Source organism: Desmodus rotundus, chromosome 1 (genome assembly GCF_022682495.2).
Source record: "Desmodus rotundus isolate HL8 chromosome 1, HLdesRot8A.1, whole genome shotgun sequence".
Taxonomy (NCBI): domain Eukaryota; kingdom Metazoa; phylum Chordata; class Mammalia; order Chiroptera; family Phyllostomidae; genus Desmodus; species Desmodus rotundus.
The window spans coordinates 135427764-135453807 of record NC_071387.1 but is presented as its reverse complement, the minus strand read 5'-3'; the positions used below and the strand labels follow the sequence as shown (position 1 = coordinate 135453807).

At 33.7% G+C, this 26044-nt stretch overlaps 1 protein-coding gene across 3 annotated transcripts in view; it reads left to right on the top strand.

Moving 5' to 3' along the window:
• Positions 1–26044, top strand: part of CHD1 (chromodomain helicase DNA binding protein 1) — a 72352-nt gene that overhangs the window by 12876 nt on the left and 33432 nt on the right. For all 3 annotated transcript variants that reach the window (XM_045197677.3, XM_024563254.3, XM_053911070.1), the window contains exons 3-15: positions 9465–9666; positions 10607–10726; positions 12647–12708; positions 14572–14721; positions 14861–15129; positions 16718–16943; positions 19231–19331; positions 19525–19703; positions 20785–20912; positions 21678–21894; positions 22553–22642; positions 23913–24103; positions 24711–24899. In XM_045197677.3, coding sequence (XP_045053612.2) covers positions 9465–9666; positions 10607–10726; positions 12647–12708; positions 14572–14721; positions 14861–15129; positions 16718–16943; positions 19231–19331; positions 19525–19703; positions 20785–20912; positions 21678–21894; positions 22553–22642; positions 23913–24103; positions 24711–24899 — 2124 coding nt within the window. The remainder of the gene's footprint in view (positions 1–9464; positions 9667–10606; positions 10727–12646; positions 12709–14571; positions 14722–14860; positions 15130–16717; positions 16944–19230; positions 19332–19524; positions 19704–20784; positions 20913–21677; positions 21895–22552; positions 22643–23912; positions 24104–24710; positions 24900–26044) is intronic.

Here is a 26044-nt window from a genome sequence, read left to right as displayed (position 1 = left end):
TATTTTATGGTTTGTAGTCAAAGATAAAATGAATAACAAATTTTAATACAATATAATTTTATAGAATTTAAAGGTGGCCTGATATAGGTTATCATCTAGCTAACTTAACCCTTCTCATTTTCTAAATAATTTGTTCTAGGCTAGTATATTTTAAATAATGAGTTGTAATACATTAGAGGATCATGATCAGATTTTTTTAATTGAAACAAATAATGTAAACCAGAATGGAAAATACACTTTTTGCTCTGGCTGGTGTGGCTCAGTTGGTTGGAGCATCATCCCATAAGCAAAAGGTTATGTATGGGTTTGATTGATTTCTTATCAGGGTGCACTTACCTAGGTTGCGGGTTGGATCCCTGGTCTGGGCATGCGCAATCCAAGGTCGAGGTGTGATCGTTGTTCCGGCTCATAGGAGAGGCAACCAATCAATGTTTCTCTCTCACACCTATGTTTCTCTCACTCCCTCTCTCTATAAAAGCAATGAAAAAAAGAATGTTCTTGGGTGAGGATTTAAAAAAAGGAAAAGAAAATACACTGTTCTTGTGGAGTATTATTTCATTAAGCTTTTATTATGTTTACATATTCGCACAACCATGTGTGTACTGCATCATAATCTAAAAATGTACATTACATAAGTCATAGTCCAAAAAAATTTGAAAGCCATTGCCTTTGACCACTAATTCACTTTGTTAAATTGTAATTATTTACTCAATGCTTATTAATTTCCATATTGTTTTTCTAGTTTTGTTAAAGTGGATCATGGTCTATAAAAATAACTAAAATAAAGGCCCTGACTTAATGAATTCCAGGTTGTAGTTAGAGGAGAGAGATCGTTATAAAAATAATTGCAGTACTGTGAGGAAATTATTAATAACATCAACAAAATGTTGTGAGCACATGGGATAGAAGAGTGACCTGTGCCTGGAGAAATTGGAGAAGGTTACACAAAGGGTATGATATTTTTTAGTAAAAGATAGGAAGCTTTATCTGTTGTTTCTGAGAGGAATGTTTTCTAGAGTGAAAACTATGGGCTACACCACCAATACTGAGCTGTAAAATCATTCCTTCCATAAAGCTTTGCTCCTGTTCTATATCCCTCAACTCCAGTTCCTCAATCAGTAATTGACCCATCTTTGTATCGTTGATTCTCACAAGTTTTACTTTTGCCGGCATTTTGTTCCTACTAGAAATTCTTGCACAGTACTTATTTAGTTGAAGACATGAGCATATGATTTCAAATAATATAGGTACAAAACTTGTTCTTTCAAAAATTTTTATTACACGGACATAGTGTATTGGAAAATCAATTAAGGTGTTATATATAGGGGGGGCAAAAGTAGGTTTATAGTTGTGAGAATGCAAAACAGTTTATTCTTGTATTATTATTCATTGACTGCTGTATTATTTTCCATACAAAAAACTGTAAAGTCTACTTTTTCCTCACCCTGTATATTAGAGACCTCAAAACACGTGGGCTCAAATACAGTTATTTTTCAATTTCAGGAAAGTGAGCTCTAACACATGAGGTTATCCAGGTACTCTGGCTGGTGGGACAGCTTTGTTATCTTTAACATATGGCTTCTGTTTGCTCCAGTAGTTGTCATTTTTAGCCAATAGGAAGAGTATGGGAATGTGGAGGATTTAAGGCAAGCCACTTCATTTTGAAGGCTATCACGTTGAAATTCCACATCACTTCTAGCCATTTCTCATTGGCCAAATCCTGTTAACATGGCCATACGTAGCTAAAAAGAGATTCTGGGAAATCTATAGCTGCATGGATATATGCCACTGAAAACCTAAGGGACAGTTATGTATTAATAAAAAGCAAATGTTGGGTACTGGATGAGTGGGGAGGGGCAAGTAGACAACATATATATATATATATATATATAGTATAAGCATAAAGGAATGTTATTTCAAAATAAATTAATCCTCTCATACTAAACATCAGGGGCTTTCATTTTTCTGAATTTTCTTTCAGTTCTTCATATGTACTCATAATTTGTACTTACGGTATTAGTATTTGTTTTCCTCACTTAGCCTTCTTTGGGCCTCTATTTGTTTGTTTATTGTATGAAAATGAAAGAATTAAGGAAAACCCAATGTCTGGCACAGAGCACCAGGTAGTAATTACCATGTCTTTATTTTTTTTACTAAAATTTGAAATTTTAGTGTGTTTACAGGGTTTTTGTTTTTAATCCTCACCCAAGGATATGCTTTTATTGATTTTAGAGACGAAGGGAGAGAGAGAGAAGCATTGATTTGTTGCCTCCCATACACTCCCTGACTGGTGATTGAACCTGCAACCTAGGTATATTTTCTGACAGGAAATCAAACCTGCAGCCTTATAGTGTATGGGGTGATTCTCCAACCGGGTCACCGGCCAGGGCTCTATAGGTTTTATTTGTACATTTATATGTACATTTAAATGTACATATAATAAATATGTACATTTATTATACATTTTATATATTTGTATTTAAGGCAGTCCAAAAAACACTTAAGCAAAACTTTGATATAATGATTCTGATCTGGAACTCAGGGAAAAAAATGTTTAAAAAAAAAATTTCTAATAGGTATTGATGTTGAACACCTGTATTTCAGACAGTATACTTTACATCTTTTAAACTTCACAGTAATCCTTAAGTATGTTTATTATTTCCATGTGGCAGAAACCTGAGACTCATGGTTGTATAGGTATAAATATAATTACAGTGAGAAGAAAGGGCTAGAATGCTAGGAGGAAATAAGTCAGGGTTGAACTTCAAAACACCATCAAGTGAGCTCTGAATTTTCTCCACAAGTGTCTTGTTAAAAAATATTCTCAGGGGAGTGAGTGTGTGTGTGTCGGGGGTGGGGGGGACTGGAAGAAATTAGCCGAGGAACATATATGCAAAGCCCATGGATACAGACAATAAAGTGGTGAAGGTGGGAGTGGGGGGATGCTTGATGGAGGAGGGAAAAGGAGGGGGACATGGGGATATCCGTAATAGTGTCAGCAATAACATTTTTTTTTAATCTTTCTAAAACTCCCCCAAGAAGTCCTTTTTAATGGCATTGACACTTCACTAGTTAAGGGGGAAGGCAGCAAGGCATAAATGAGAATTTAGTGCAATATACTTGCTCTTTAGAATGGTAAATACATTCTTTGATTGTGTATGTATTAGTGAGTATATTTGTCAGGCACACAGCATTAGTTTTCTATTATATTTCTGTGGAAAATCAGTTTACCTTCTACTAATGTATGCTATAGCCTTCCTCCCTCTACTCCCCAGTCTTAATCCATCTACTTGTTTAAAAAAATAAGGAAGTATTCTGGAAATGGCATAAACCACAAAGGAAATCTTTCTAGGGACAAAAGAAGTAAATAAATGGATACATTAAAAGAATTAAAATGAGAAATCATTGATCTAACAGGTAGTCTAATTTACCATGTTTAAACATGCAGTCTTTTTTTTTTTCTTTAGTGCTACTGATTTGAGATGTTCTTTTCATTTCTCTTCAGTACTTTTATACCCACCCCAGTATCACTTTCTTGACTACTTTTTATCTATTCCAAGATTAATCAGGGCCAGTTTTATTCTGTTGATCTGCTGGTAAGGAAAGCACCTGCCCGTTGCTACCATTTTCTTAGAAGGTCATTCATTATTTTATTCATTCTTCCTTTATGTTCTATTGCAGATTAGTTTCTAATTCCTGTAATAAATAAGGCGAAGAATACTTGTAATGTAGAAGAATCTTTGTATATTGAGAATACATCATTCTCATGAATCCATTACAGGTCTTAGTGTTTTTTTTAGCCCCAAGATGAGTTAGGTACAGAAAACAGAGGTTGCTATTCTGCCATATTCTGGGCTGAACTAATATAGACTCCTTCCTATGTTTATGTTTCACATAAACATATGAAAATGCTAAGTAAAATAGAGCAAAGGGGAAAAAAGTAGGTGCATGGCTGAACTTCAGGGAGAGCTTTCACATGCCAGCAACAAAAGAGATCTCAGAGCAGTAAGCTCTGAGCAAACATGATAGCACAGGGGGTATTGGGAGGAATATAGGCCCCTATGACAGGAGTTTGGGGTTGGGATTGGAATTAAGTATTTGAGTACAGAATTATGTGTCCTTAAAGCTGGGACCCTGGAAGGGTTGCCTCCTCTACTACAAAGGGTCTAGAAAAACTCCCTATATATGCCTACAAAGACATTTTTGTTGTCTTGAGGATAAAATGGAATAGAGTATGAAAGTATTTTGAAGCCATGAAGAGCTGTTTTAAATTTTGTCTTAACTGGTGTATAAATTGGGATAAAGGGCCATAAGGGCCCAGCAGATAACATAATTGAATGAAGCTGTCCAGGTATAAGACATTGGGGGTAGGGGAGGTGGGGGACCACAGGTGAATTGGAGATCATGCATGTCATTTAAAGGAACCAGTGCTACTTACTAATAGACAGTTGGGACTGTGTGGTAAGTGGATGCAGTGTTTTCAGCTTTCTGATTCTTTAAAAGAAGCTTCATTCCGCTGCCCCCCGCCCTGCCCCAAGATCTAAAATTACGTGACTTTGAGAAGAAAAAAACACAAAAGAAGAAAAGTATAGAGGCAGAGACACCAGGAGGAAAGAACAAAAGAGTTTATATAAAGGACTTAGGCTTATGATGTTTATAAATAAACAAAAAGGCAGAGAGGAGGTAGTACTAACCATTTATTAATTCACAAATAATTGTATTTTCCGAGTCCGTCCAGTAAAGTGCTAGAAAGTAGGTATACAGTTGTTAAATAAAACACCCTTGCATTCATACTAGCTTATGTGAAGTACATACTAAGTGCCAGATATCCTACTAGGTGTCTTATATAGTCTGGGAGCGGAAGTCTAGGAAAAGCTCGATTCAAGAAGTGAAGGATGAATAGAATAGGAGTATGAGGGGAAAAGGGGTGGGGATTAACAAGCTTTCCAGGTATGGAGAACTGTTTCACACCAAGGCTATGAAGTAAGAACACATGGCAAATTCAAGAGCTAAAGGAAGTCAGGCTAGGGTGCAGAATAGAGATAGAGGAGTGGCTTTAAGATGAAATTGGAGAGGTAGGCAAAGATCAGATTTTAGTCATTTAATCCTAAGAACAAAAGTAAGCCATTAAAACCCTCAAGATCAGCCATAGGGCCGCAGGCTTCACAGGTATGGAATGGAGCCCAGGCATATTCAATTTTAAAAATGAAGAAGGATGGTGATTTTGATGTTGGTTAGAGTTTGAGAAGCATTTCTCTAATATAATCCATAGATAAAGAATCGTAACATTTTAGTTATATGGAACTCATGAAGATAGCTGCATTATAAAGTACCTAAAAATTTAACTTTAAAAAACAATTTAAAAATGGATTACATGTCTTACTGAATAGGATGTTAATTTTTTTCTGGTCACTTAAATCATTAAGAACATTGGCTTATAATAACCATGGGAATATTGGGGAAAAAGTAGTAGCCCCTGTAAGAACCTGTGCAGACGTAAATTTTGAGTACTTTTTTCAGCTTTTTTTTTCTTGTCAGTTGCAAACTTTGAAAGCAAATCAGAAGAGCAAAACAAAAAAGGTGGGGAGGGGGGAGTACCTTCTACCTTAGCCCCCATTGAACAGTCTTCTGGGAAGTACAACTTATTCTGCTTATATCTTGTTTGTCAGAACTTAAGCTAATAGCCACACTTAGTTGCAGGGAGTTTGTGCTATACACTGTTATGTTATACTGAGTGACCATAACATTGGAATTTCTGTTATTAAAGAAAAGAAGATTGCATGCTGAGTTAGGCACGTGGCAGTTAGGCACCTCTTTCTCTGTACACGCACATGCACACACACACAAGTATCCAGCCATGTAATATGAAAAATAGAGACGTTTATTAAAGAAGATATACGATACAAGAAGCAGTGTGCATAGGACAATGATGCCTCCAGTCATTGTCCCCTTCAAGTAGGCGCCTTGGGATCTCGCACAGTTCTCCCAGTATCTCTTCCACTGTTCAGAACACTGCAAAGTCCAGTGTTGGAATCACTATCAGCTGCTTTGTTGTATTTCCCTGCATCTCATCGACAGTCTGAAACCTTTTCCCATTCAAAGATGATTTTACTTTTGGGAAAAGCCAGAAATTGCAGGGCGCCAAATCACCCAGGTGACTCAGCTCCCTTACAGCCCAGCTTTGGTGCCCTGCAACTTCTGGCTTTTCCTAAAACTAAAATCACCTTTGAAAGGGGGGAGATTTCACACCATCAATTAAATTCAGGAAGTACAACAGGGCAGTTGATAGCAATTGGGAAAACAGTCAGAGGTCCCAAGGTGCCTACTTTGAAGGGGACTGAGGTATCATTGTCCTATGTACAATGTTTCTTGTATTTTGTATCCTCAATAAATGTCTCTATTTTTCATATTACATGACTGAATACCTTCTAAACAGAACTCATATCTTTGTTTTTATATATATCCACACACCCATCAAACATATATTGAGTTCTTCAGTGCTCAGTATACGAAGGGCAGCAAATGAAAATTCCAATGCTTTAGAAACATGGTGGAATATCAAAGGTATAGGATACCAATAAAGCAAAAGAAAACAAAATTACAGTGATTGTTACATGGTGTTCTCACCATGTAGTATGTGTAGATAGCAGTATGGAAAGGATGTTTTTTGGGAGTGCTAAAGGACACCTGATTTAATGTTAGGTTGAGAATGGAGTCAGGAAATGTTTATTGGAGAAGTACCTGTGAGGTGAGACTCAGGTAGGAATTATGTAGTGGGGCAGGGAGAGAGAAATAATTATGCAAAAGCAGGAAGTGGAAAGAGAAACTTTCTCTCAGAGAATTACAGGGTTTGCCACTGCTAGAACTAAGGGTTTAAGTAGGAAACTGGCTGAGACAAATTCCTGAATGCCTTCATAGGTGTTTGAACTTTGTTACAGAAACACTTTAGATTTATAAAAGAAAGTTACACCATGATCAGACTTCTATTCTAGAAAGAGCATTTGCAGCATGGGCTGAAGTATAATTATTAGCAAGAGGCTTTTCACCTATTTTAGCGCAAAATTTTGTTGGAATATAGATCTTTGCTCCCCCTCCACCTGTACATATTTTTCTTTCAATTTTTAGATTTTTAAAAAATGAATTATATAAAGCACTGACATGATTCAAAAGCTCATGACTTCTTTCAGTCCATGTTCTTTGTACTCCCTCCTTCTGTAGGTAGTCATTTTTAACTTAATTGTTGGTTTATGCTACCATTTTTGTATTGGTTTTTTTTTAAGTATAAGCAAATATGTACGAATGTTTTTCCCTTATACAAAGGAAGCTAACTATAAACACTGTTTTGTGGGGTTTTTTTCTAACTGTATCCTGGAGATCATTCTACGACTACATATTTGATATTCCTTGTTCTTATTCCTACTAAGAACTAAATAAAATAAATAAATACTTCATACTTCTAATATCTAAGGTAAAGACATTGTAGTAATAAGCCTATACCGTTAGAGTAGCCTAGGTTCAGGCCGTTTGCCTTCATCTCCAGCCAGAACTATGCCTACTAACAAGGAATTTTGACTAGTTGTCCATGGTGAATGGCTAATCAAGGTGTTATTAAGAAGATAGAGCCATGATTGCCACCCATGTTCACTTATTCATTCATCTACTTTTCAAGTATTTATTGAGTAGCCACCTGTAGAAGTTCCTGTGGTAGAGACTCCGGAAAAAATAAACAAGATCCGCAAGAAGCTTATAAGCAATTAAAGTGATACACCTCTGCCTAGTTATTCTTTCCTAAAGAATTAGTTCGACTATGCCTTCTTCTAAATGTTTCACTATTACTGTACCAAACTTGGTTGTATCTTCAGTGCTCCCCATACACCTGGATCCATTGTCTTCAATATAGCACATAATGGTATTTATTGGTTGACATGACCATCTCTCCATACCAGGTTAGAAGTTCTTTTAATGGTAAGGACTGTCTTATCTCAATCTTCCCAGTGCCTAACAACGTAGTTCTTAGTTAAGTTTATTGAATAAGTAGATGTCTCTCTCTCTCTCTCAGGTTAAAGGAGAAATGAAATTGTGTGTAAGGAAAAATACCTTCTCTAGTACTCTTGCTGAAATTTCTCTCAAGGGATCCAAGTAAAATATGGAAAGATTTTTTTTGTTGTTTATTTAATTAAAGGGCACTGTACTGTTTTTGGACCTCAGAACCATTGTGAACAGTGGGTAGAAATTGTGGCAAAAATAATTTTTATATCATAGTCCTTAGAAGCAAATATTTTTTTACAATTTCTGTGAATAAAAATATTCCGCTAGATTTATATATATATATATATATATATATATGTTTGCATTTAAGCATATTTGTTTGCATTTTAATTTATATCTCACTTTTGGAATCAGAAGTCTTGCAAACTTTTATATCTGTGTTTCCATGTAGAAACTATTAATTCCTTGCTCTTAAATAGGAGAAATGGCTTTTAGAAAGGAATAGCTTCTAATATTGAAGTCTGTTTTCATGGAGTAATACCTCCATCTGGTGGTTTTTCTGAAAAGTACAGCAGAAGACATGCAGAATGAGTTCTTCTATAGCTAAACTGCATTATCTGTTGTTTCTCATAAAGCCAGATGAAATCATATAAAAAGCTGTCTACCATGTGTATCAAAAATTTTAGTCCCTGGTTTTCAACAATTCAGATGTGAACACCATGTGAACAAATAGCCTTGGGGATAATAATAATTTACACAATCAACTATTTAGTTCAGACCATATTTAAGCTTCCCTTGACTGAAAATTAGTAATTGGGAAAATGATAATTTCTCAATTAACTGTTCATTGCTTTCACATGTACGTGTATAGAGGTTAGGAAAGATTGTGAGTGTTTGCTGCTATTTCAGATGTATGACTGTGGAATCACGACAGCGTCGCTGGTTTTCTCAGAGAAGCAATTACTGATTTTATTTTTTAGTATATTGTATTTTATCGTAGCCTAATTATAATAAACCATACTTCCCTGGAATGATAAACTATAGATACAAAGTTGAAGACAAGTAGAAATTACAAGTTTCATTTCTACCTGTTACCATGAGAATTTTCAACACATTTTTAAAACTTTTTTCCACACATCTACTTTATATTTACTACAGCTAACTAGCCTTTTAAGGATATCCCTTGGCTTAAACTTTCCAAGTTTTTAGCCCAGGATTCTGTACTTGATAGAATATGCTCATTATCTTGTCAGACGATCATGATCTGATTGCTTACATTTTGGCCCAAACTACAAAATCTATTAACCCTGTCAGTTACTACTATAGATTACCATTAATTCCTTTTTCTATTTGTTTAGCTATAGAAACTTGAAATATGAAATAAAGTTGAATGATTTGGGGCTTTCAGCTGACTTTTTAAGAAAGATTAAATTCCTAATAATTTTGTTTGAAATCTGTTTCCTTTTAAATTGCAGCCAGTCGGATGATGATTCTGGGTCAGCTTCAGGCTCTGGATCTGGTTCAAGTTCTGGAAGCACTAGTGATGGGAGCAGTAGCCAGTCGGGTAGCAGTGACTCTGACTCTGGATCTGAATCGGGCAGTCAGTCGGAGTCTGAGTCAGATACATCCCGGGAGAACAAAGTTCAAGCAAAACCACCAAAAGTTGATGGAGCTGAGGTAATAAATAAAGTATCCAGTGAAAGGTAGATTTACAGCATTGACTTACAGCACTCTTAATAGAGCTTTTAGAAAACATAAATTTTAAACATTAAAATTTACTTTCAGTGATTCTCAGTTGTGGTTAAATATCTGTGGAATGATTGGCTTGGAAGAGAATCTGTAACTATGAAACAGCAGGTACAAAATAAACACACAAAATCTTTTCAACCTCTTTCTGAGGTGGAAATTGAGTTTCTTAAAGTCTTTGTGAGATATTTCTGTTAATCCTACAGTGTCTGATCTCTACTTTCAAGATCTTCAAGGAGACACTTTATTGCTAGTAGCAGGAACACTCTGCTTCCTTGAAAACACTTGGTAGAATAGGCTAAGGGACATTTGGTTTGTCAAAGCTACTACAATATTTAATAAAACTTGTCTACACCTCATAATAGCATAAAGTAGTGTTACTTAGAGTACCAATCTTAAGATGCTTGGACCAGAGTACCAGTCATAGGATGTTTTCGCCAGAATATAAGTCAACGTATAACTTTCTTCATTGAGAAAATATTGCTACAAAAAAGGTGCTTAGTAATGTAGTTGATTTGCATTCTGATTTAAGTTCTTCATGTTTGCCTCACACCAGTTCAAAGAATAGGAAACCACTTTGAGTATCACTGGTATCTCATTAATTATCACTTTGTTTTTGAAAGTTATACCTGTAACCCCAAAGAACATGTTGATTAATATTATCTATGAAGCTTGCATAAATTTTTTATATATAAGTAAAGCTCAACATTTTATTTATATTGCACTAATATTACATATAATGTAAGTAAGGAAGATAGTCTTAATTTATTATTTGGAGGCAGTGAAAATGTTGATGCTGCTTTTCAATAAAAGAACCTCTTTTTAGTTTTTGCAAAACTTGATCCTTTACTCGTTCATATTTCTATTATAGTTTTGGAAATCTAGCCCTAGTATTCTGGCTGTTCAGAGATCCGCAATGCTCAAGAAGCAGCAGCAACAGCAGCAGCAGCAACAACAACATCAAGCTTCATCTAATAGTGGATCAGAAGAGGTGAGTTTTCATTATGAAAGCTACTATTTTAAAAGTAGGTATGATGCCCAGTCATTGAAGTAGGTAGATACTTACAAAATTATTAGAATCACGTGTTTTGAAAGGATAGGAGATAAATTTGATTATGTATATCAAGAATCTTAAAACACAGACATATTTTATCTAATAATTGTACTTTTAGGGATTAATCTAAAGCAATGGAAATTTATGTGCATTTGCTAATCAAAGCAAAACTGGAAGTAACCTATATGTGAATACTACAAAAATGCACATACACAAAGACGTATGTATGTATGTACACATATATGAATGAAGAAATAATATACTCTTTAAGTCTTATTTGTACAGAATATTAACAGAATTCTCAACATATTTTTAAAAGAATAGGCAGCAGCTGTGAATAGTACAGTTCCTGTGTAGATGTGAGCATATATGCATGTGTGCTTTAAGAACTGTTTCAAAACCTGCCTAATAGGGAAGAAAAATAGTAAAATTTTGAGACTATGATTTCTTTTTGAGGCCATACTAGGCAATAATAATGGTCTTCAGAGTTAGTAGATTTTTCTTTCAATTACAGTTGACTTTCAATATTATATTAGTATCAGGTGTACAGCATAATGGTTAGACATTTATATAACTTACAAAGTGGTCCCCCCTGATAAGTCTAGTACCCACCTGGCACCATACATAGTTATTATAATATTATTGACTTTGCTGTACTTTTCAACATGACTATTTTGTAATTGCCAGTTGGTACTTCTTAATTCTTCCACCTTTATTTCCTCTAATATTATAATAGTATTCCCTTTGCTGTACTTTTCAACATGACTATTTTGTAATTGCTAGTTGGTACTTCTTAATTCTTCCACCTTTTTCTCCTAGCCCTCTAACCTTGCTCCCATCTGACAACTGTCAGTTCTTTGTATCTATGAGTTTACTTCTGTTTTTATTACTCATTTATTTTGGTATTTTTTAAGTTCCACATAATAAGTGGAATTATATGGTATTTGGTTTTCTCTGTCTGATTTATTTAGCACAATACCCTCTAGGTCCATCCATGTTGTTGCAAATTATAAGATTTCACTCCTTTTTATGGTTAATCCTCTGTTTTATATATGTCCCTCATCTTCTCTATCCATTTGTTTATTGATGGATACTTAGGTTGCTTCCATACCTTGGCTATTGTATATGAGATGTTCTTTTTTGTCTCTTTTTATAGCCTTTATTTTTAAGTCTACTTTGTTTGATATAAGTATTGCTATCCCAGCTTTTTTTTTTTTCATTTCCATCTGCATGGAATATCATTTTCCATCTGTTTACATTCAGTCTGTGTAACTCTTTTGACCTGAAGTGAGTCTCTTGTAGGCAGCATATGTAAGGGTCTCATTTTTGTCTCCATATAGCTGCCCTATGTCTTTTGATTGGAGCATTCAATCCATTTTCATTTAAAGCAGTTACTGATAGATAATATAGTGATTGCCATTTTATTTATATTTTTTATCTCTTTTTTTCTCTTAAAGAAGTTCCTTTAACATTTCTTGTAATAGAGGTTTGGTGGTTATGAACTTCTTCAGTTTTCTCTCTTGGATTTAAAGATTTTTGTTAAGAAATCAGCCTACAGTTTTATGGGAGCTCCTGTGTATGTAACAGAGATGATAGGTTTTAAAGTTTTGTACAAAATGCTGACATTGTGATATTTACCTAATTTCATTGGCTATGTTATAAATTTTGAATAAAATGTTACTAATCATTTTCTGTGCTAACAGTATAAATAATAACAACATGGACAAAGGAGGTCTTATAGTTACTGTTATTAGCAGGGTGAACTTTAAATAGTATGACCAACAAAAATGTGTGTGATGGTTAAATTGCATTCATTAATAACATTAACTTTATTCATTTATTTATTTTTTTCTACAGGATTCTTCTAGCAGTGAAGATTCTGATGACACGAGTGAGGTCAAAAGGAAAAAGCATAAAGAGTATGTCATTTTGTTCAACTGATTACTTATTCTCATATCAGGAAAATCCTAATGATTCTATATTTCTTTATTAGAAGTTGTTGCCAGAAGTGTACTTTTATAATTTTTTGGTTTATGACATTTTATTAGGTTAATTTAAACCATTAATTTGTATCTTTCTGTGATGACTTAAGGTTTTTGTGCCACTTGTTTATCTACTATCCCCTCTCTCCCTTATGTATTCTGAAATTTCAAAGATATGCTTATACATAGTGTCAGAAAATCTTAACTTGGGTATAAAGGTGTAAGTGATCAGCTAATAATGGATTTTGGGTGGTTTTGTTAATTTATGGTAATAGTTATCCTTACTATTCATCTGCAAATGAAATTTACTTAATCTGTAGAACTCATTTAGGAACTCAACAATAATATCCTAAAGAACTTGACCGAGAAAATAAGAATACCCTAGATTCTCAATTCAGATACCTAGATTGTCTGAGTTTTTTTCAAAAACATTTTTCTATTGTCTCTTATTTTTCAATTTTCTTTGATACTTCATGCTTTCACTTTGGTGTGTCTAGCTTTGAATTTGTTATTTATTCCACTTTATGCATTTGATCTTATGCATCTTTAATATGAAGACTTGTATCTTTTATTTAGTTTCTGAAAATTTAGTCATTGTATCTCTGGACGTCTTCTGCAAGTCTGGTACTATTAATAGATGTAAATATTATATTTGTCTTGGATCATATATGTTGTACATATCTGTTGGATCATCCATCCCATCCTCCATGAATCCTACTATATCATGTTTTCTATCCCTTTATTGCTATGCTGTAATCTAATTTTCTCAGATCTGTCTTCTAGTTTACTAAGTGCATTTTCAACTACTGTGTCTCCTCAGTTAATGTAACTCTTCCCCTGAATTAGTAATTTCTGAACTCAGCCTAGGTGCAAGCAAAGAATATTTTAAAAAGCAAGTAATTGGGAATGATAGATAGACATTCTTGGATATAAAAATCATAATATTATAAAAATATAAAATGGATAATTTTTCATATATTCTGTCTCTAGTTAATCTTCGTGTGTAAACTCTGAAAAGATTTCAAGATAAAAAAACTTGTTTCTCTATTGTGTTTTGATATAAACCAGATTTTGTCATATGTACTTGTTTATGTAATCATTAACATAGTCATTGATGCAAGAGATGCAGAGCAATGGAGTAGAATCAGTGACCCCGAGACAGAATATAGTGTATATGTATAAGAACTTAGTGTGTATCTTTCATTTGGAGTCTATATTATGGCAGAATGTTATGTGCATCCAATATTTTCTCTGTACATGTTGATTGGAATTAAATAGACTAAAAATAGTAATAAAGGTAATTGAATGTTTAGATGGATTGATTTTTTAAAAATATTTTTGTAATCCCTGTTTTAATTTCTTCATGAACATGTACTATTTTTGAAAATCAGTTTTGAAGTGATTTGAAGTATCTCCAGAAAATTGAAAGAGATTTGAATCTTTTTTATGTTTTGTTTTGAGAGGGCAAGTATAATTTTCATACAGTTATGCTCTTTAAATGATCATGCTATGTTTTCTCCATAATGATAGTCAAAATAACATTTATATATTCGCCATTCATTGAGGTATAAACTATAAATGATTAACAAAACTCTTGAATTATAGGAAGAAATCTATATCAAATATTTTCCAGCATTTTTCTTCTTTTTACAGACATTTAAATGTTTTTAGTAAGCATGAAAGCAACAATATTTTTATTAAGTAGAAGGCAGTTTTTTATTTTCTTGTATTTTTATTAGAGATAAAGTTTACTATATGATGTAAGTATAAATAATCATAATTTATCTATTTTATGTACAGTGAAGATTGGCAAATGTCTGGATCAGGATCTCCATCTCAGAGTGGCTCAGATTCTGAATCAGAAGAAGAAAGAGATAAAAGCAGTTGTGATGAAACAGAATCTGATTATGAGCCAAAAAACAAAGTTAAAAGCAGAAAACCTCAAAACAGGTAAGCGTAGTATGTTCTTGGGGTGTGCTGAAAACTGTTGGCTATAGGAGGTATTCATTCCTTTTGTATATAGTTTCTTATGGTTTTATGCCATTGTTTATGTAAAAAAAAACACCTCTCACCCCTTGGTCTACCCTAGATCTAAGTCAAAAAATGGAAAGAAGATTCTTGGACAAAAAAAGAGACAGATTGATTCATCTGAGGAGGATTATGATGAAGACTATGATAATGATAAAAGAAGTTCTCGTCGTCAAGCAACTGTCAACGTGAGCTATAAGGAAGATGAAGAAATGAAAACAGATTCTGATGACCTACTTGAAGTCTGTGGAGAGGATGTTCCTCAACCCGAGGAAGAGGAATTTGAGACAATAGAACGGTTTATGGATTGTCGAATTGGGAGAAAAGCAGGTATTTTTTAAAAAAAAACATTTATGTTTGGTGGTTTCAGTAATAATATACTAGATTAGCTGTGGCTAGTGTTGCTCAGTGGGTTGACCACCAGCCTCTGAACCAAAAGGTCACTGGTTCGATTCCCAGTCAGGGCACGTGCCTGGGTTGTGGGCCAGGTTCCCGGTTAGGGGCATGCGAGAGGCAACTGATTGATGTTTCTCTCCCTTTCATTCTCCCTCCTTTCCCCTCTTTCTAAAAAATAAATAAAATCTTTAATAATAATAATAACAATAATAATATTAGATTAAATAAAGTACTTCTTGAAGATCTTTCAATTTTGAAAGCCAAGAGGGTAGATTTTCTTCTGTTCTACCTATTTGGTGTAAAATAGACTTTGCTTAGCTTGAGTATTTTTTTTTTTCAACAAATATCCATTTGACCTTGGTTCATATATTACAGATAATTAGAAAGTTTTTAACCTGTGTACTTAATTTTTTCTCTTGCCATGCCTAAATAATAGTTATTTAGGTTCATGTTTTCAATTTCACAAATGCTTTGGTTTTTTTAAAAAATGTGTTTTTGTTTTATTGCAAATATATTGGTTATTTTTAGTTACCTTGACATACATTTTTCCCCTTTCTGTATTATTGAGATATAGTTGACATACACAATTGTATAAATTTAAGGTGACATGTATTGCAAAATGATTACCACAAGAAGTTTAAGTAATATCAGTTATCTCATAGATACAATTAAAAAAAGAAAGAAAAAAATTCTCTTGTCATGAGGACTTTTAGAATCTACTCTTCAGTAACTTTCAAATACACCATTCAGCAGTGTTAACTGTAGTGATCATGTTGTACATTACATCCCTAGTACTTATTTATCGATTTTGAACCTTTTCGCCACATTCGTCATATTCCTCCTGCTTCTGGTAATTATAAATCTAATTTATTTTCCCATGAGTTTTTTTTTAAGATTTCATATATGAGGTTATATAGTATTTGTCTTCTTTGTCTGACCTATTTCACTCAGCATAAGGCCCTCAAATTCTATCCATGTTGTAACAGTGGCAGGATTTCCTTCTTTTTTTATGGTTGAATAATATTCCTGCGTGTGTGTATCAAACTTCTTTATCTGTTCATCTATTAATGGACACTTAGGTTGTTTCCATGTCTTGGCTATTGAGAATAATGCTGCAGTGAACATGGGGGTACAGATATTTCTTTGACGTAGTAATTTGAGACATGCAGTTTTTAAAAATGATTTTAAATTATATTAGTTTCTAATTATCAGTTTCTAAGTGAACAGTTATTGTAAATTGCTCTATTCTCTTAGATGTGCTACTGTATTTTGTACATGATTCTAATTTTAAAACTGAAAGGATTAAAAAAACTGAGACGATTAAACTAGATAATTTTTCTGTTCTAAAATTTTCAATTTTTATTTTATATGTATATTATAACTTCACATAAATTTCTGTGCCCTGATACTTTATTTATTTAAGAGAGCATATATTTTTCTATTCATATTCCTCAATTTGTTAGTTGAATGGTAGTATTCCTATAACAGAATTACAGGGAGTGTATCATGCTTTCTTTTTCAGCTACTGGTGCTACTACAACCATCTATGCAGTTGAAGCAGATGGTGACCCAAATGCAGGGTTTGAAAAAAACAAAGAACCAGGAGAAATCCAGTATTTAATTAAATGGAAGGGATGGTCCCATATTCACAATACTTGGGAGACAGAAGAAACCCTTAAGCAGCAGAATGTTAGAGGAATGAAAAAATTGGATAATTATAAGAAAAAAGATCAGGAAACAAAAAGATGGTAAATATGTTTTATATTATAATTAATATTTTTATAGATCAAACATTATTACCACGGTTTTTATTAATAAGGAATACATTGTTAAGAATCAAATGATAACCTGAAATAACTTATTTATGGACTTATTTCTATTGAGATCTCTAGCTAAAAGTTCTTAGGAATACCCATACCTAAATCCTTGATAACAGTCACATAGAATGGCTCATATATTATAAATTTTTTAAAGTATATTTTCTTGATTTTGCTATTACAGTTATCCCATTTTTTTCTCCTCTTTATCCTCCTCCTCCCTGCACCCCACCTCTCACCAGCATTCCTTCCCCACTTAGTTCATGTGCATGGGTTGTACATATGAGTTGTTTGGCTTCTCTGTTTCCTGTACTCCTCTTAACCTCCCTCTGTTTATTTTGTACCCACCATTTATGCTTCTTATTCCCTTTTCACCCATTCATCCCCTTCCCCCTCCCTGTTGATAACCCTCCACATAATCTCCATTTCTGTGATTCTGTTCCTCTTCTAGTTGTTTGCTTAGTTTTTGTTTTTGTTTTTTAGGTTCAGGTGTTGATAGTTGGGAGTTTGTTGTCATTTTATTGTTTGTATTTTTGATCTTCTTTTATTTCTTAGATAAGTCCCTTTAACATTTCATATAATTAGGGCTTGGTGATGATGAACTCCTTTAACTTGACCGTATCTGGGAAGCACTGTATCTGCCCTTCCATTCCAAATGAAAGCTTTGCTGGATAAAGTAATTGTGGATGTAGGTCTTTGCCTTTCATGGCTTCAAATACTTCTCTCCAGCCCCTTCTTGTGTGTAATGTTTCTTTTGAAAAATCAACTGGTAGTCTTACGGGAACTCCTTTGTAGGTAACTCCCTACTTTTCTCTTGCTGCTTTTCAGATTCTTTCCTTAAATCTTGGGTAATGTAATTATGATGTGCCTTGGTATGTTCCTCCTTGCGTCCAATTTCTTTGGGACTCTCTGAGAAGAAATTCTATTTTTTTCACCAGATTGGGGAAGTTTTCCTTCATTATTTTTTCAAATAAGTTTTCAATTTCTTGTTCTTCCTCTTTTCCTGGCACCCCTATGATTCGGACGTTGGAACGTTGAAACTTGTCCCAGAGGTTCCTCAGCCTCTCCTCATTTTTTTGAATTCTTGTTTCTTCATTCTGTTCCAATTGGATGTTTACTTCTTCCTTCAGCTCCAAGCCATTGATTTGAGTCTTGGTTTCCTTCCCTGTTGGTTCCCTGGATATTCTTCATTTCACTTTGCATAGTCTTCACTACGTCTTCTATTCTGTGTCTGTACTCAACCATTTCTGTGAGTGTCCTGATTACCAGTGTTTTGAACTCTGCACCTGGTAGGTTGTCTTCTCACCCCTTAGTTCTTTTTCTGGAGTTTTGATCTGTTCTTTCATTTGGGCCATAGTTCTTTGTTTTGGAGCACCTGTTACGTTGTAAGGGGTGGAGTCTTAGGTATTCTCCAGGGCTGGGCAACCAGGAACGTATTCACTTCCTTGTGGCACTGTATGCAGGAGAGGGATCAGAGAGGGAACGGTGCCTCTTCTTGCTCAGCTCTCAGCTGGCTTTCAGTCACTTCCTCCACTACTCACAAGCAAATTGGGCCCTTCTGGTGCTGATTCCCAAGAGGGTGGGTTTGTGTATGTTCTAGGATCCCATGGGTCTTTCCAATGAACTCTTATATGATGCTGGGAGTTCCCGCTGCCTCAACCCCCACAGATTTTTTCAGTCAGAGGTCTTGAGGCTTTAGTTTTCCAGACTGGAACCTGGAGTTGCTCAGTCTGTCACACTCGCCAGTTTTTCCTCCCAGTTTATCTGCATGCTAATGTGGGACCATCCAGTCCACTGGTCCACCAGCTGCTGCCTTGCCTTTGCATGGGTCCTCTCCACCCCAACTGCCCATCTCCACCCCTCCTACAGGTCTGAATGAACGTTTCTTCTTTATCTCCATCGTTGTCAGACTCCCATACAGTTTGATTTTCTGTCAGTTCTGGTTATTTATTTATTTTTTTAAATTTGTTGTTGTCCTCCTTTGGCTTGTGTAAGGAAGCAGAGCATATCTACCTGCACCTCCATCTTGGCTGGAGGTACTAAATTTTTTTAAATAAAAATTAATTATACTTTATTTGTTTCAGTTTCTTTATTATTTAACCTGGCTCATGAGATAAGTGGCAAAATGGGAGACTTCATGCTACTGATAGTTTTTGGAGGGACGGGGGTTATTTAGGAGAAATTCTGAAGTCTGTTCCTGGATTTAATCATCTTTCAGGTTGAAAAATGCTTCTCCAGAAGATGTGGAATATTATAATTGCCAGCAAGAACTTACAGATGACCTGCATAAACAGTATCAAATAGTGGAGCGAATAATTGGTTAGTAATAAGTGATTCTAATTAAACATCTGAAAAAAATCTTAAATTTACTGCTTGCACATTAAACACAATAGATTGCTTTTACTATATATTAGAATATTATAAAGCAGATAACTAATTTTTACTTGTAGTTTTTACCAAGAATTATTCATTGGATAAGATTTAATGTAAATATCTCTGATTTATCTCACAGCTCATTCCAATCAAAAGTCAGCAGCTGGTTATCCTGATTATTATTGTAAATGGCAGGGCCTTCCATACTCAGAGTGCAGCTGGGAGGATGGTGCTCTCATTTCCAAAAAGTTTCAAGCACGCATAGATGAGTATTTTAGCAGGAATCAGTCAAAAACCACTCCTTTTAAAGATTGCAAAGTGAGTATTGTTTGACATTTTTAATTACTGATAATGTATTTATGCATCATAAATATTACAAGCCCAGGATAGCTGGATCCTGATTTCAGATAAGCTAAAGAAAAGAACTGCTTGGTTGGTAGATCTTATAGGAAATGATGTCCCTGTAATTTCTGTGTAATCTGAGATGTGGTGCTATATTTTAGCTTTGGTAAGTAAACCTGTTTCAAAAAGATGATAAATTGTGGTGATTGTGGTAAGTTGGGGAGGCCAACTGGAGACAGTCCCTTGGAAAGTGGATGTATGTGATTGGTTTAGAAGGTAGCAAATACATTCTTTGAAGGTAGGAAAAGAAAAGAAGCATGTACCTATAAGAAGGTATCCTAATAAAAGAGCTTTTGTATTTCAAGTTATTTTTGATGATAGTTTTGGAGTCTAGTACCACTAGAATTTGTTTTCTTCTTTTTAAGCATTTTTTTTTTCTTTTATTGATTCTAGAGAGAGGAGAAGGGAGGGAGGAAGAGAGGGAGAGAAACATGGATGTGAGAGAGAAACATCAATCGGCTCCCTCTAGCATGTGCCCCAACTGGGGACCAAACCCGCAACCCAGGCATGTGCTCTAACTGGGAATTGAACCTTTCAGTTTGTAGGATGACTCCCAACCAACTGAGCCAGACCAGCCAGGGCTAGAATTTGTTTTCTTATTACATGATTGAATTAAATTTATAATGATAATTTAGAAATCAGAAATCAAATGGGAGGGTAGGCCAGTTTTGTGGTTTATTTCTAGGTCAGGGCTAGAGCAATGGTTAAAGTGAATGAGTGACAAGCTTTTGTTTATGAAATAAACGAGACCCAAATATTTCATCAGGAATTTAATTATCTATTTAATTATTTTATTCAAAAGATAACAGAATATATCACTTTATATTACTGTTATATTAACAGAAAACAGTCTTCTGTCTTTGAATCCTGAGACATATTTTGACTCATGGAATATTTGAGTTTGATGATTTGAGATGTTTTTTTAAAATTTAAGATTTTTCATCCTTTGATATAATTTCTTAAATTTAATAATATGAACATTTATTTCTATTTAAAGGTATTAAAACAAAGGCCAAGATTTGTAGCCCTAAAAAAGCAGCCATCCTATATTGGAGGACATGAGAGTTTAGAATTAAGAGATTATCAACTAAATGGTTTAAATTGGCTTGCTCACTCTTGGTGCAAGTAAGTATATTTTGAATCATTATTTAATTTGAGAGGGGTAAGCATTTTACAATTACAGGAGTTGGAAAAGATTGTGACCAACATAAAAAATAAGACCTTTTAGTATTTATATGCATGCAGGTCTTTGAATTTTCTTGTATATAAATAATAGTTATTACATACTAAGAAGAAAAAACAATGCAGTTTTGAGTTTAAGCTGTTCAATTATCAGAGTACTTAAATAAGTTTTTATTGAGCTTAAACTGATAATATATACACATTTCCTATCCCACACTAGTCCTGGACTATTTCTTTTCATCCCAGTCATTTCTGATACTCATTTAGCCTTCCATTTTTCCCCTTCTTTCCTATGTCCTGCTCGATTATTGGCAACATAAGGTGACTCTGGGGTGCAGTTTTTTCAAAACTTTACCACAGCTATAGTTTTTCCTGCTATATTGTCTTTCTGTTTACTTTTTACTTAACATATTTGAACTCTACCATTTGTTCATGGATTGAATACTTGGCTACATAATTAATTAATTGAAAAATACTGTCAGTTTTTTAAATTTCTCTGACCTAAATGGTAAATTCCCTCTACTTCTCTTAAACTATTATGTCCTTTACATTTATTATATAGCTAATAAAAGTGGTATATTGTATGTAACAAGTATCAGATTAGTTTTATTTAACTGTTCGTATAAACTTGTAATGGGTTATGTAAAAACGTTTCTCTGTAAATTTGAATCTTTGTTACATACATGGTCTTTGTTTTTAATTTTGTAGGGGAAATAGTTGCATACTTGCTGATGAAATGGGTCTTGGAAAAACAATACAGACGATCTCATTTCTGAACTATTTGTTTCATGAACATCAATTATATGGGCCTTTTCTGTTAGTAGTACCACTCTCCACTCTAACTTCCTGGCAAAGGGAAATTCAGACATGGGCTTCTCAAATGAATGCTGTGGTTTATTTAGGTGACATTAATAGCAGAAACATGGTAAGTGTTTTTCTCCACAAATTTAGAAATCTAGGCATACTTTTCTTTGAAGACAAGTATTTTATTTGTCTTTATATTTTTAATTTCTAATATAGAACTTGCCAGAAAGTAAGTGCTCAGTACATTTTTAATTGGCTGTAATTAAAAATTAATTTTAGCTTTAGTGTTACTTTGTAGATTATGATTTCTTTGTTATGGAAAGTTCCAAATGTACACAGAAGCAGACACAAGAGTATAGTAAACCCTCATGTGCCTATTTCCAGCTTCACAGTTTTATCTCATTGCTAATTTTATTTCATCTGTATCTCTGGGTTGTATTTTCCTCCTAATTATTGTGATGCAAACCTCAGATATCATATTTTATCCATAAATGTTTTTAAATGAGTTAATCAGTAGTAGTATTGTGTTAACTTTCTTCAGTGAGAAGTGTATAGTATTAAAGACATGTCTGCTTTATTTTATAGAAGATTTTGATAAGTGTGGTATTTACATGGTCAACATAGCTTCTTAGACTGTGTAAAGAATAATTTTAACTTATTATGTAAAATATATACATAATTTTTATGTATGTTTTGAGTGGATTTTATTTTAGATATTCAAGTAAAAGTATACTTTTTTAAATGAGTGTCTTAAAATTATCTTTAAAATTTCTTGATAGATAAGAACTCATGAATGGATGCATCCCCAGACCAAACGGTTAAAATTTAATATACTGTTAACCACTTATGAAATTTTATTGAAGGATAAGGTGTGTATTACCTCTGTTTCTGTTTGATGGATATTAGCGTTTCCTTTACAATGTGTTGTGGATGGAATGAGAAAATTTAAATCAAGGGTCAGCTAACTATAGCCTTTGGGTCAAGTTTGGCTTTTTTTTTTTTTTTTATGACCCTTGAACTGAGAATGATATTTATATTTTAAAAGGTTGTAAAAACAAACCAAAGAATATGCAATAGAGACCATACATTTGTCTACAAAGCCTAAAATATTTACCATCTGGCTCTTTACATAAAAGTTTGCCAACTCCTGACTTTCATGAAACTAGTTTGGTGTAGTGCCTATTTAAAAGGAGAAAGGTAGCTAGTTAACAGAATTGAACTATCATTGTGTGTAGCACTGTGCTAAATGCTTTATAGCTATTGTCTTATTCTTTTATAGTTAATATCTTAAGTAATTCTTAATTACTTCACAAGCTATTGCTATCTCCACTTCATTAAAAAGGAAAATCAAGTTTCAAAAAGGTTAATGAACTTATGTAAGGTCATACAACTATTAAGGAGCAGAATCAGGCCTGTCTCTGTTTTAAGTCAGAGACTTGTGTTTATATATGAGAAATCTATAATTCATAGAAACCACACAGTGAATTATATTTACACTTGGAGTGAGACACTGTCCCACATTTATATTATATTTTCTCTAAATTGGCATTAATAGAAGCTTTTACTGGACTTTAGTTAAAAATCTTTTGTAAAATTTTTTTTATTATTTTTTTAAATAGAATTCTGTTTTTTGTTTTTTTTTTAATCCTCGCCCGAGGATATGTGGGTATGTTTTACTGATTTTAGAGAGGGAGCAAGAGAGACAGACAGAGAGAGAGACATTGATCTGTTGCCTCCCATATATGCCCCTACTGGGGATTGTACCTGCAGCCTTTTGGTGTACGGGATGATGTTCCAACATGCTAAGTCACCAGGCCAGGTCTCTTCTACAGTTTTTAAGTGATATTATTGTTTTTTATCCTTTTCAGTCTCTAAGCTAGCAAAAAAAAATTTTCAGTATTATGCTTTGTTTTCTCATAGCTAAATCGATTATGGAAGAAACTTTATTTTGCATATTGACATACCTGATTTGAGGATTCCAGTTAATCTTGAAATGATACAGTTTTTATTTGAAAATTGAGATAGTTTGTTTTTACTTTGCTTCATTTTAATAATTTGAATTCAGTTCAAATGGGAAGCATAAGTTTGAATTCAACTTTTCTTTCAAAATATTAACTATGTTCTTCTGTTCATTTTAAGGCATTCCTTGGAGGTCTAAATTGGGCATTTATAGGTGTAGATGAAGCACATCGATTAAAGAATGATGACTCTCTTCTATATAAAACTTTAATAGACTTTAAGTCCAATCACCGTCTCCTTATCACTGGAACTCCTCTACAAAACTCCCTCAAAGAGCTCTGGTCTTTGCTTCATTTCATTATGCCAGAAAAGTAAGATAAATTGGATATAAAATTTTAATGTTTTCATGCTAAGTTTAGCAGGAAATAATTTCATATTTGTAATAAGGTTAGGAAGAGGTTTTATTGCCCTAAAACATTGAACCACAGATTATTAGTTCTATATTTGTAGTGCTATTTTAATCTTTTTATTTTGCAAATAAATAAGCTTGAGCCCATTTATAATAAAAATTAGTTTTGTCCATGTTCAGAGTATACCTTTCTTTAAAAACTCAAAACTGATTACTTGCTGGTAATCCCATTTTCTAAATGAGGAAAATTAGACTAGATGTATATAAATGGCTTGTTCTAGTTCACATACATACTCTTTCTGTAGTTTCAGAACTTTAAGATTATATCATTTGAGAAGTATTTTAGTGATAATTACTCCCATATTTGAAAATACTTCATCTTTAACTCAGGGAGAATCATAATTTGTATAAAACAAAGTGTGTTTTATCTATATAGTTATTAAAAGTGACTAGCTTTAGCTAATTTTTTCTTAAAAATCTATTTTTTGTTTACATATGAATACCCTGAAAAATCTCATAATGCAATTTGGCATTTTTTAGTGATTCTTCCATTTTCTTAAATTTGTAAGGTTTTCTTCCTGGGAAGAGTTTGAAGAAGAACACGGCAAAGGTAGAGAATATGGTTATGCAAGCCTCCACAAGGAACTTGAGCCGTTTCTGTTACGCAGAGTTAAAAAAGATGTGGAAAAATCACTTCCTGCCAAGGTTGAGCAGATTTTAAGAATGGAAATGAGTGCTTTACAGAAACAGTATTACAAGTAAGTTGTAAACTAAACATGTGATGTAAACATTTAATTCTAAAGAACCCCTCTGTACTTGTCATATTGAGGGGTCCCCATCTACTCAATAGGGTAACAATTCTTGAATTTTAGAATAGGTTTATTCTGTGGCATATTGGGGCAGAGAGAGATTTAATGGCATGTCTAATGGAATCACCTATCATGGGTGATATAAGACTAAATAATTCACCTTCTAATATATTCAGTTACTTTTCTCTATTTCATAGAGGGTTCCTTTTCAGTGTGAGGATTTCCATGGTACTAAGGCATTATTTGTGTAACTATAATAATTATGTAATTGGCAGGTAGAGGTAGAGGCCTGAAAGAGAAAGTTAGAAAATAATTTTAGGCCTGTTTTTTTATATTAATATTAATCATTTTGTATAAATTATGCATGCCAGATCTATATAGTAATGAATCAAAAAAAAAAATTTCTTCTAACAGGTATTTAAACATTTAATTGTATGAAATGCATTGCTACATGCATTTGAATTCTCATAAACATTTCATAGTAAAATCTGTAAGTACTATACACTTAAAAAATAAATTTACCACATGAATTTTTGGTTTTATTATGGAAAATTTCAAACATAAACAAAAATGTCATATAATAAAGTCTCATCACTCAGTTTTTTTCAACTCATAGCCAGTCTTTTTTAGTCTGTAGCTACCTCTGCTTTCTCCACCCGCTATCATTTTGAGGCAAATACGAGGAGGGACCCAAAAAATCCCCAGAATTTATTTATCAAAAACTAGTTTTTATTCTTACATGTTTAAATGTCAGTCATCTTTATAGTACTCTCCATTTGATGGAATGCACCTAGCGAGATGTTTTTTCACTGCTGAAAACAGTTTCTGAACTCATCAATTTTGAGACCCTTTTAGTGCTTCTGCCATTTTTTATTTTACCTCTTCCACATGCAAAACTTTTCCCTTTGAGGACTTTTTTCATCTGGGGAAACAAAAACAAGTTGCTCAGGGTGACATTGGGTGAATAAGGAAGATAGGGCATGGGGGTCATGCGTTTTTTGGTCAAAAACTGCTGAACACTCAGCACAATGTGGGGAGGTGTGCTCCCCTCCTGAAACATTGAGTCTTAAGAAAAAAATTCACTGAAGCCAAAG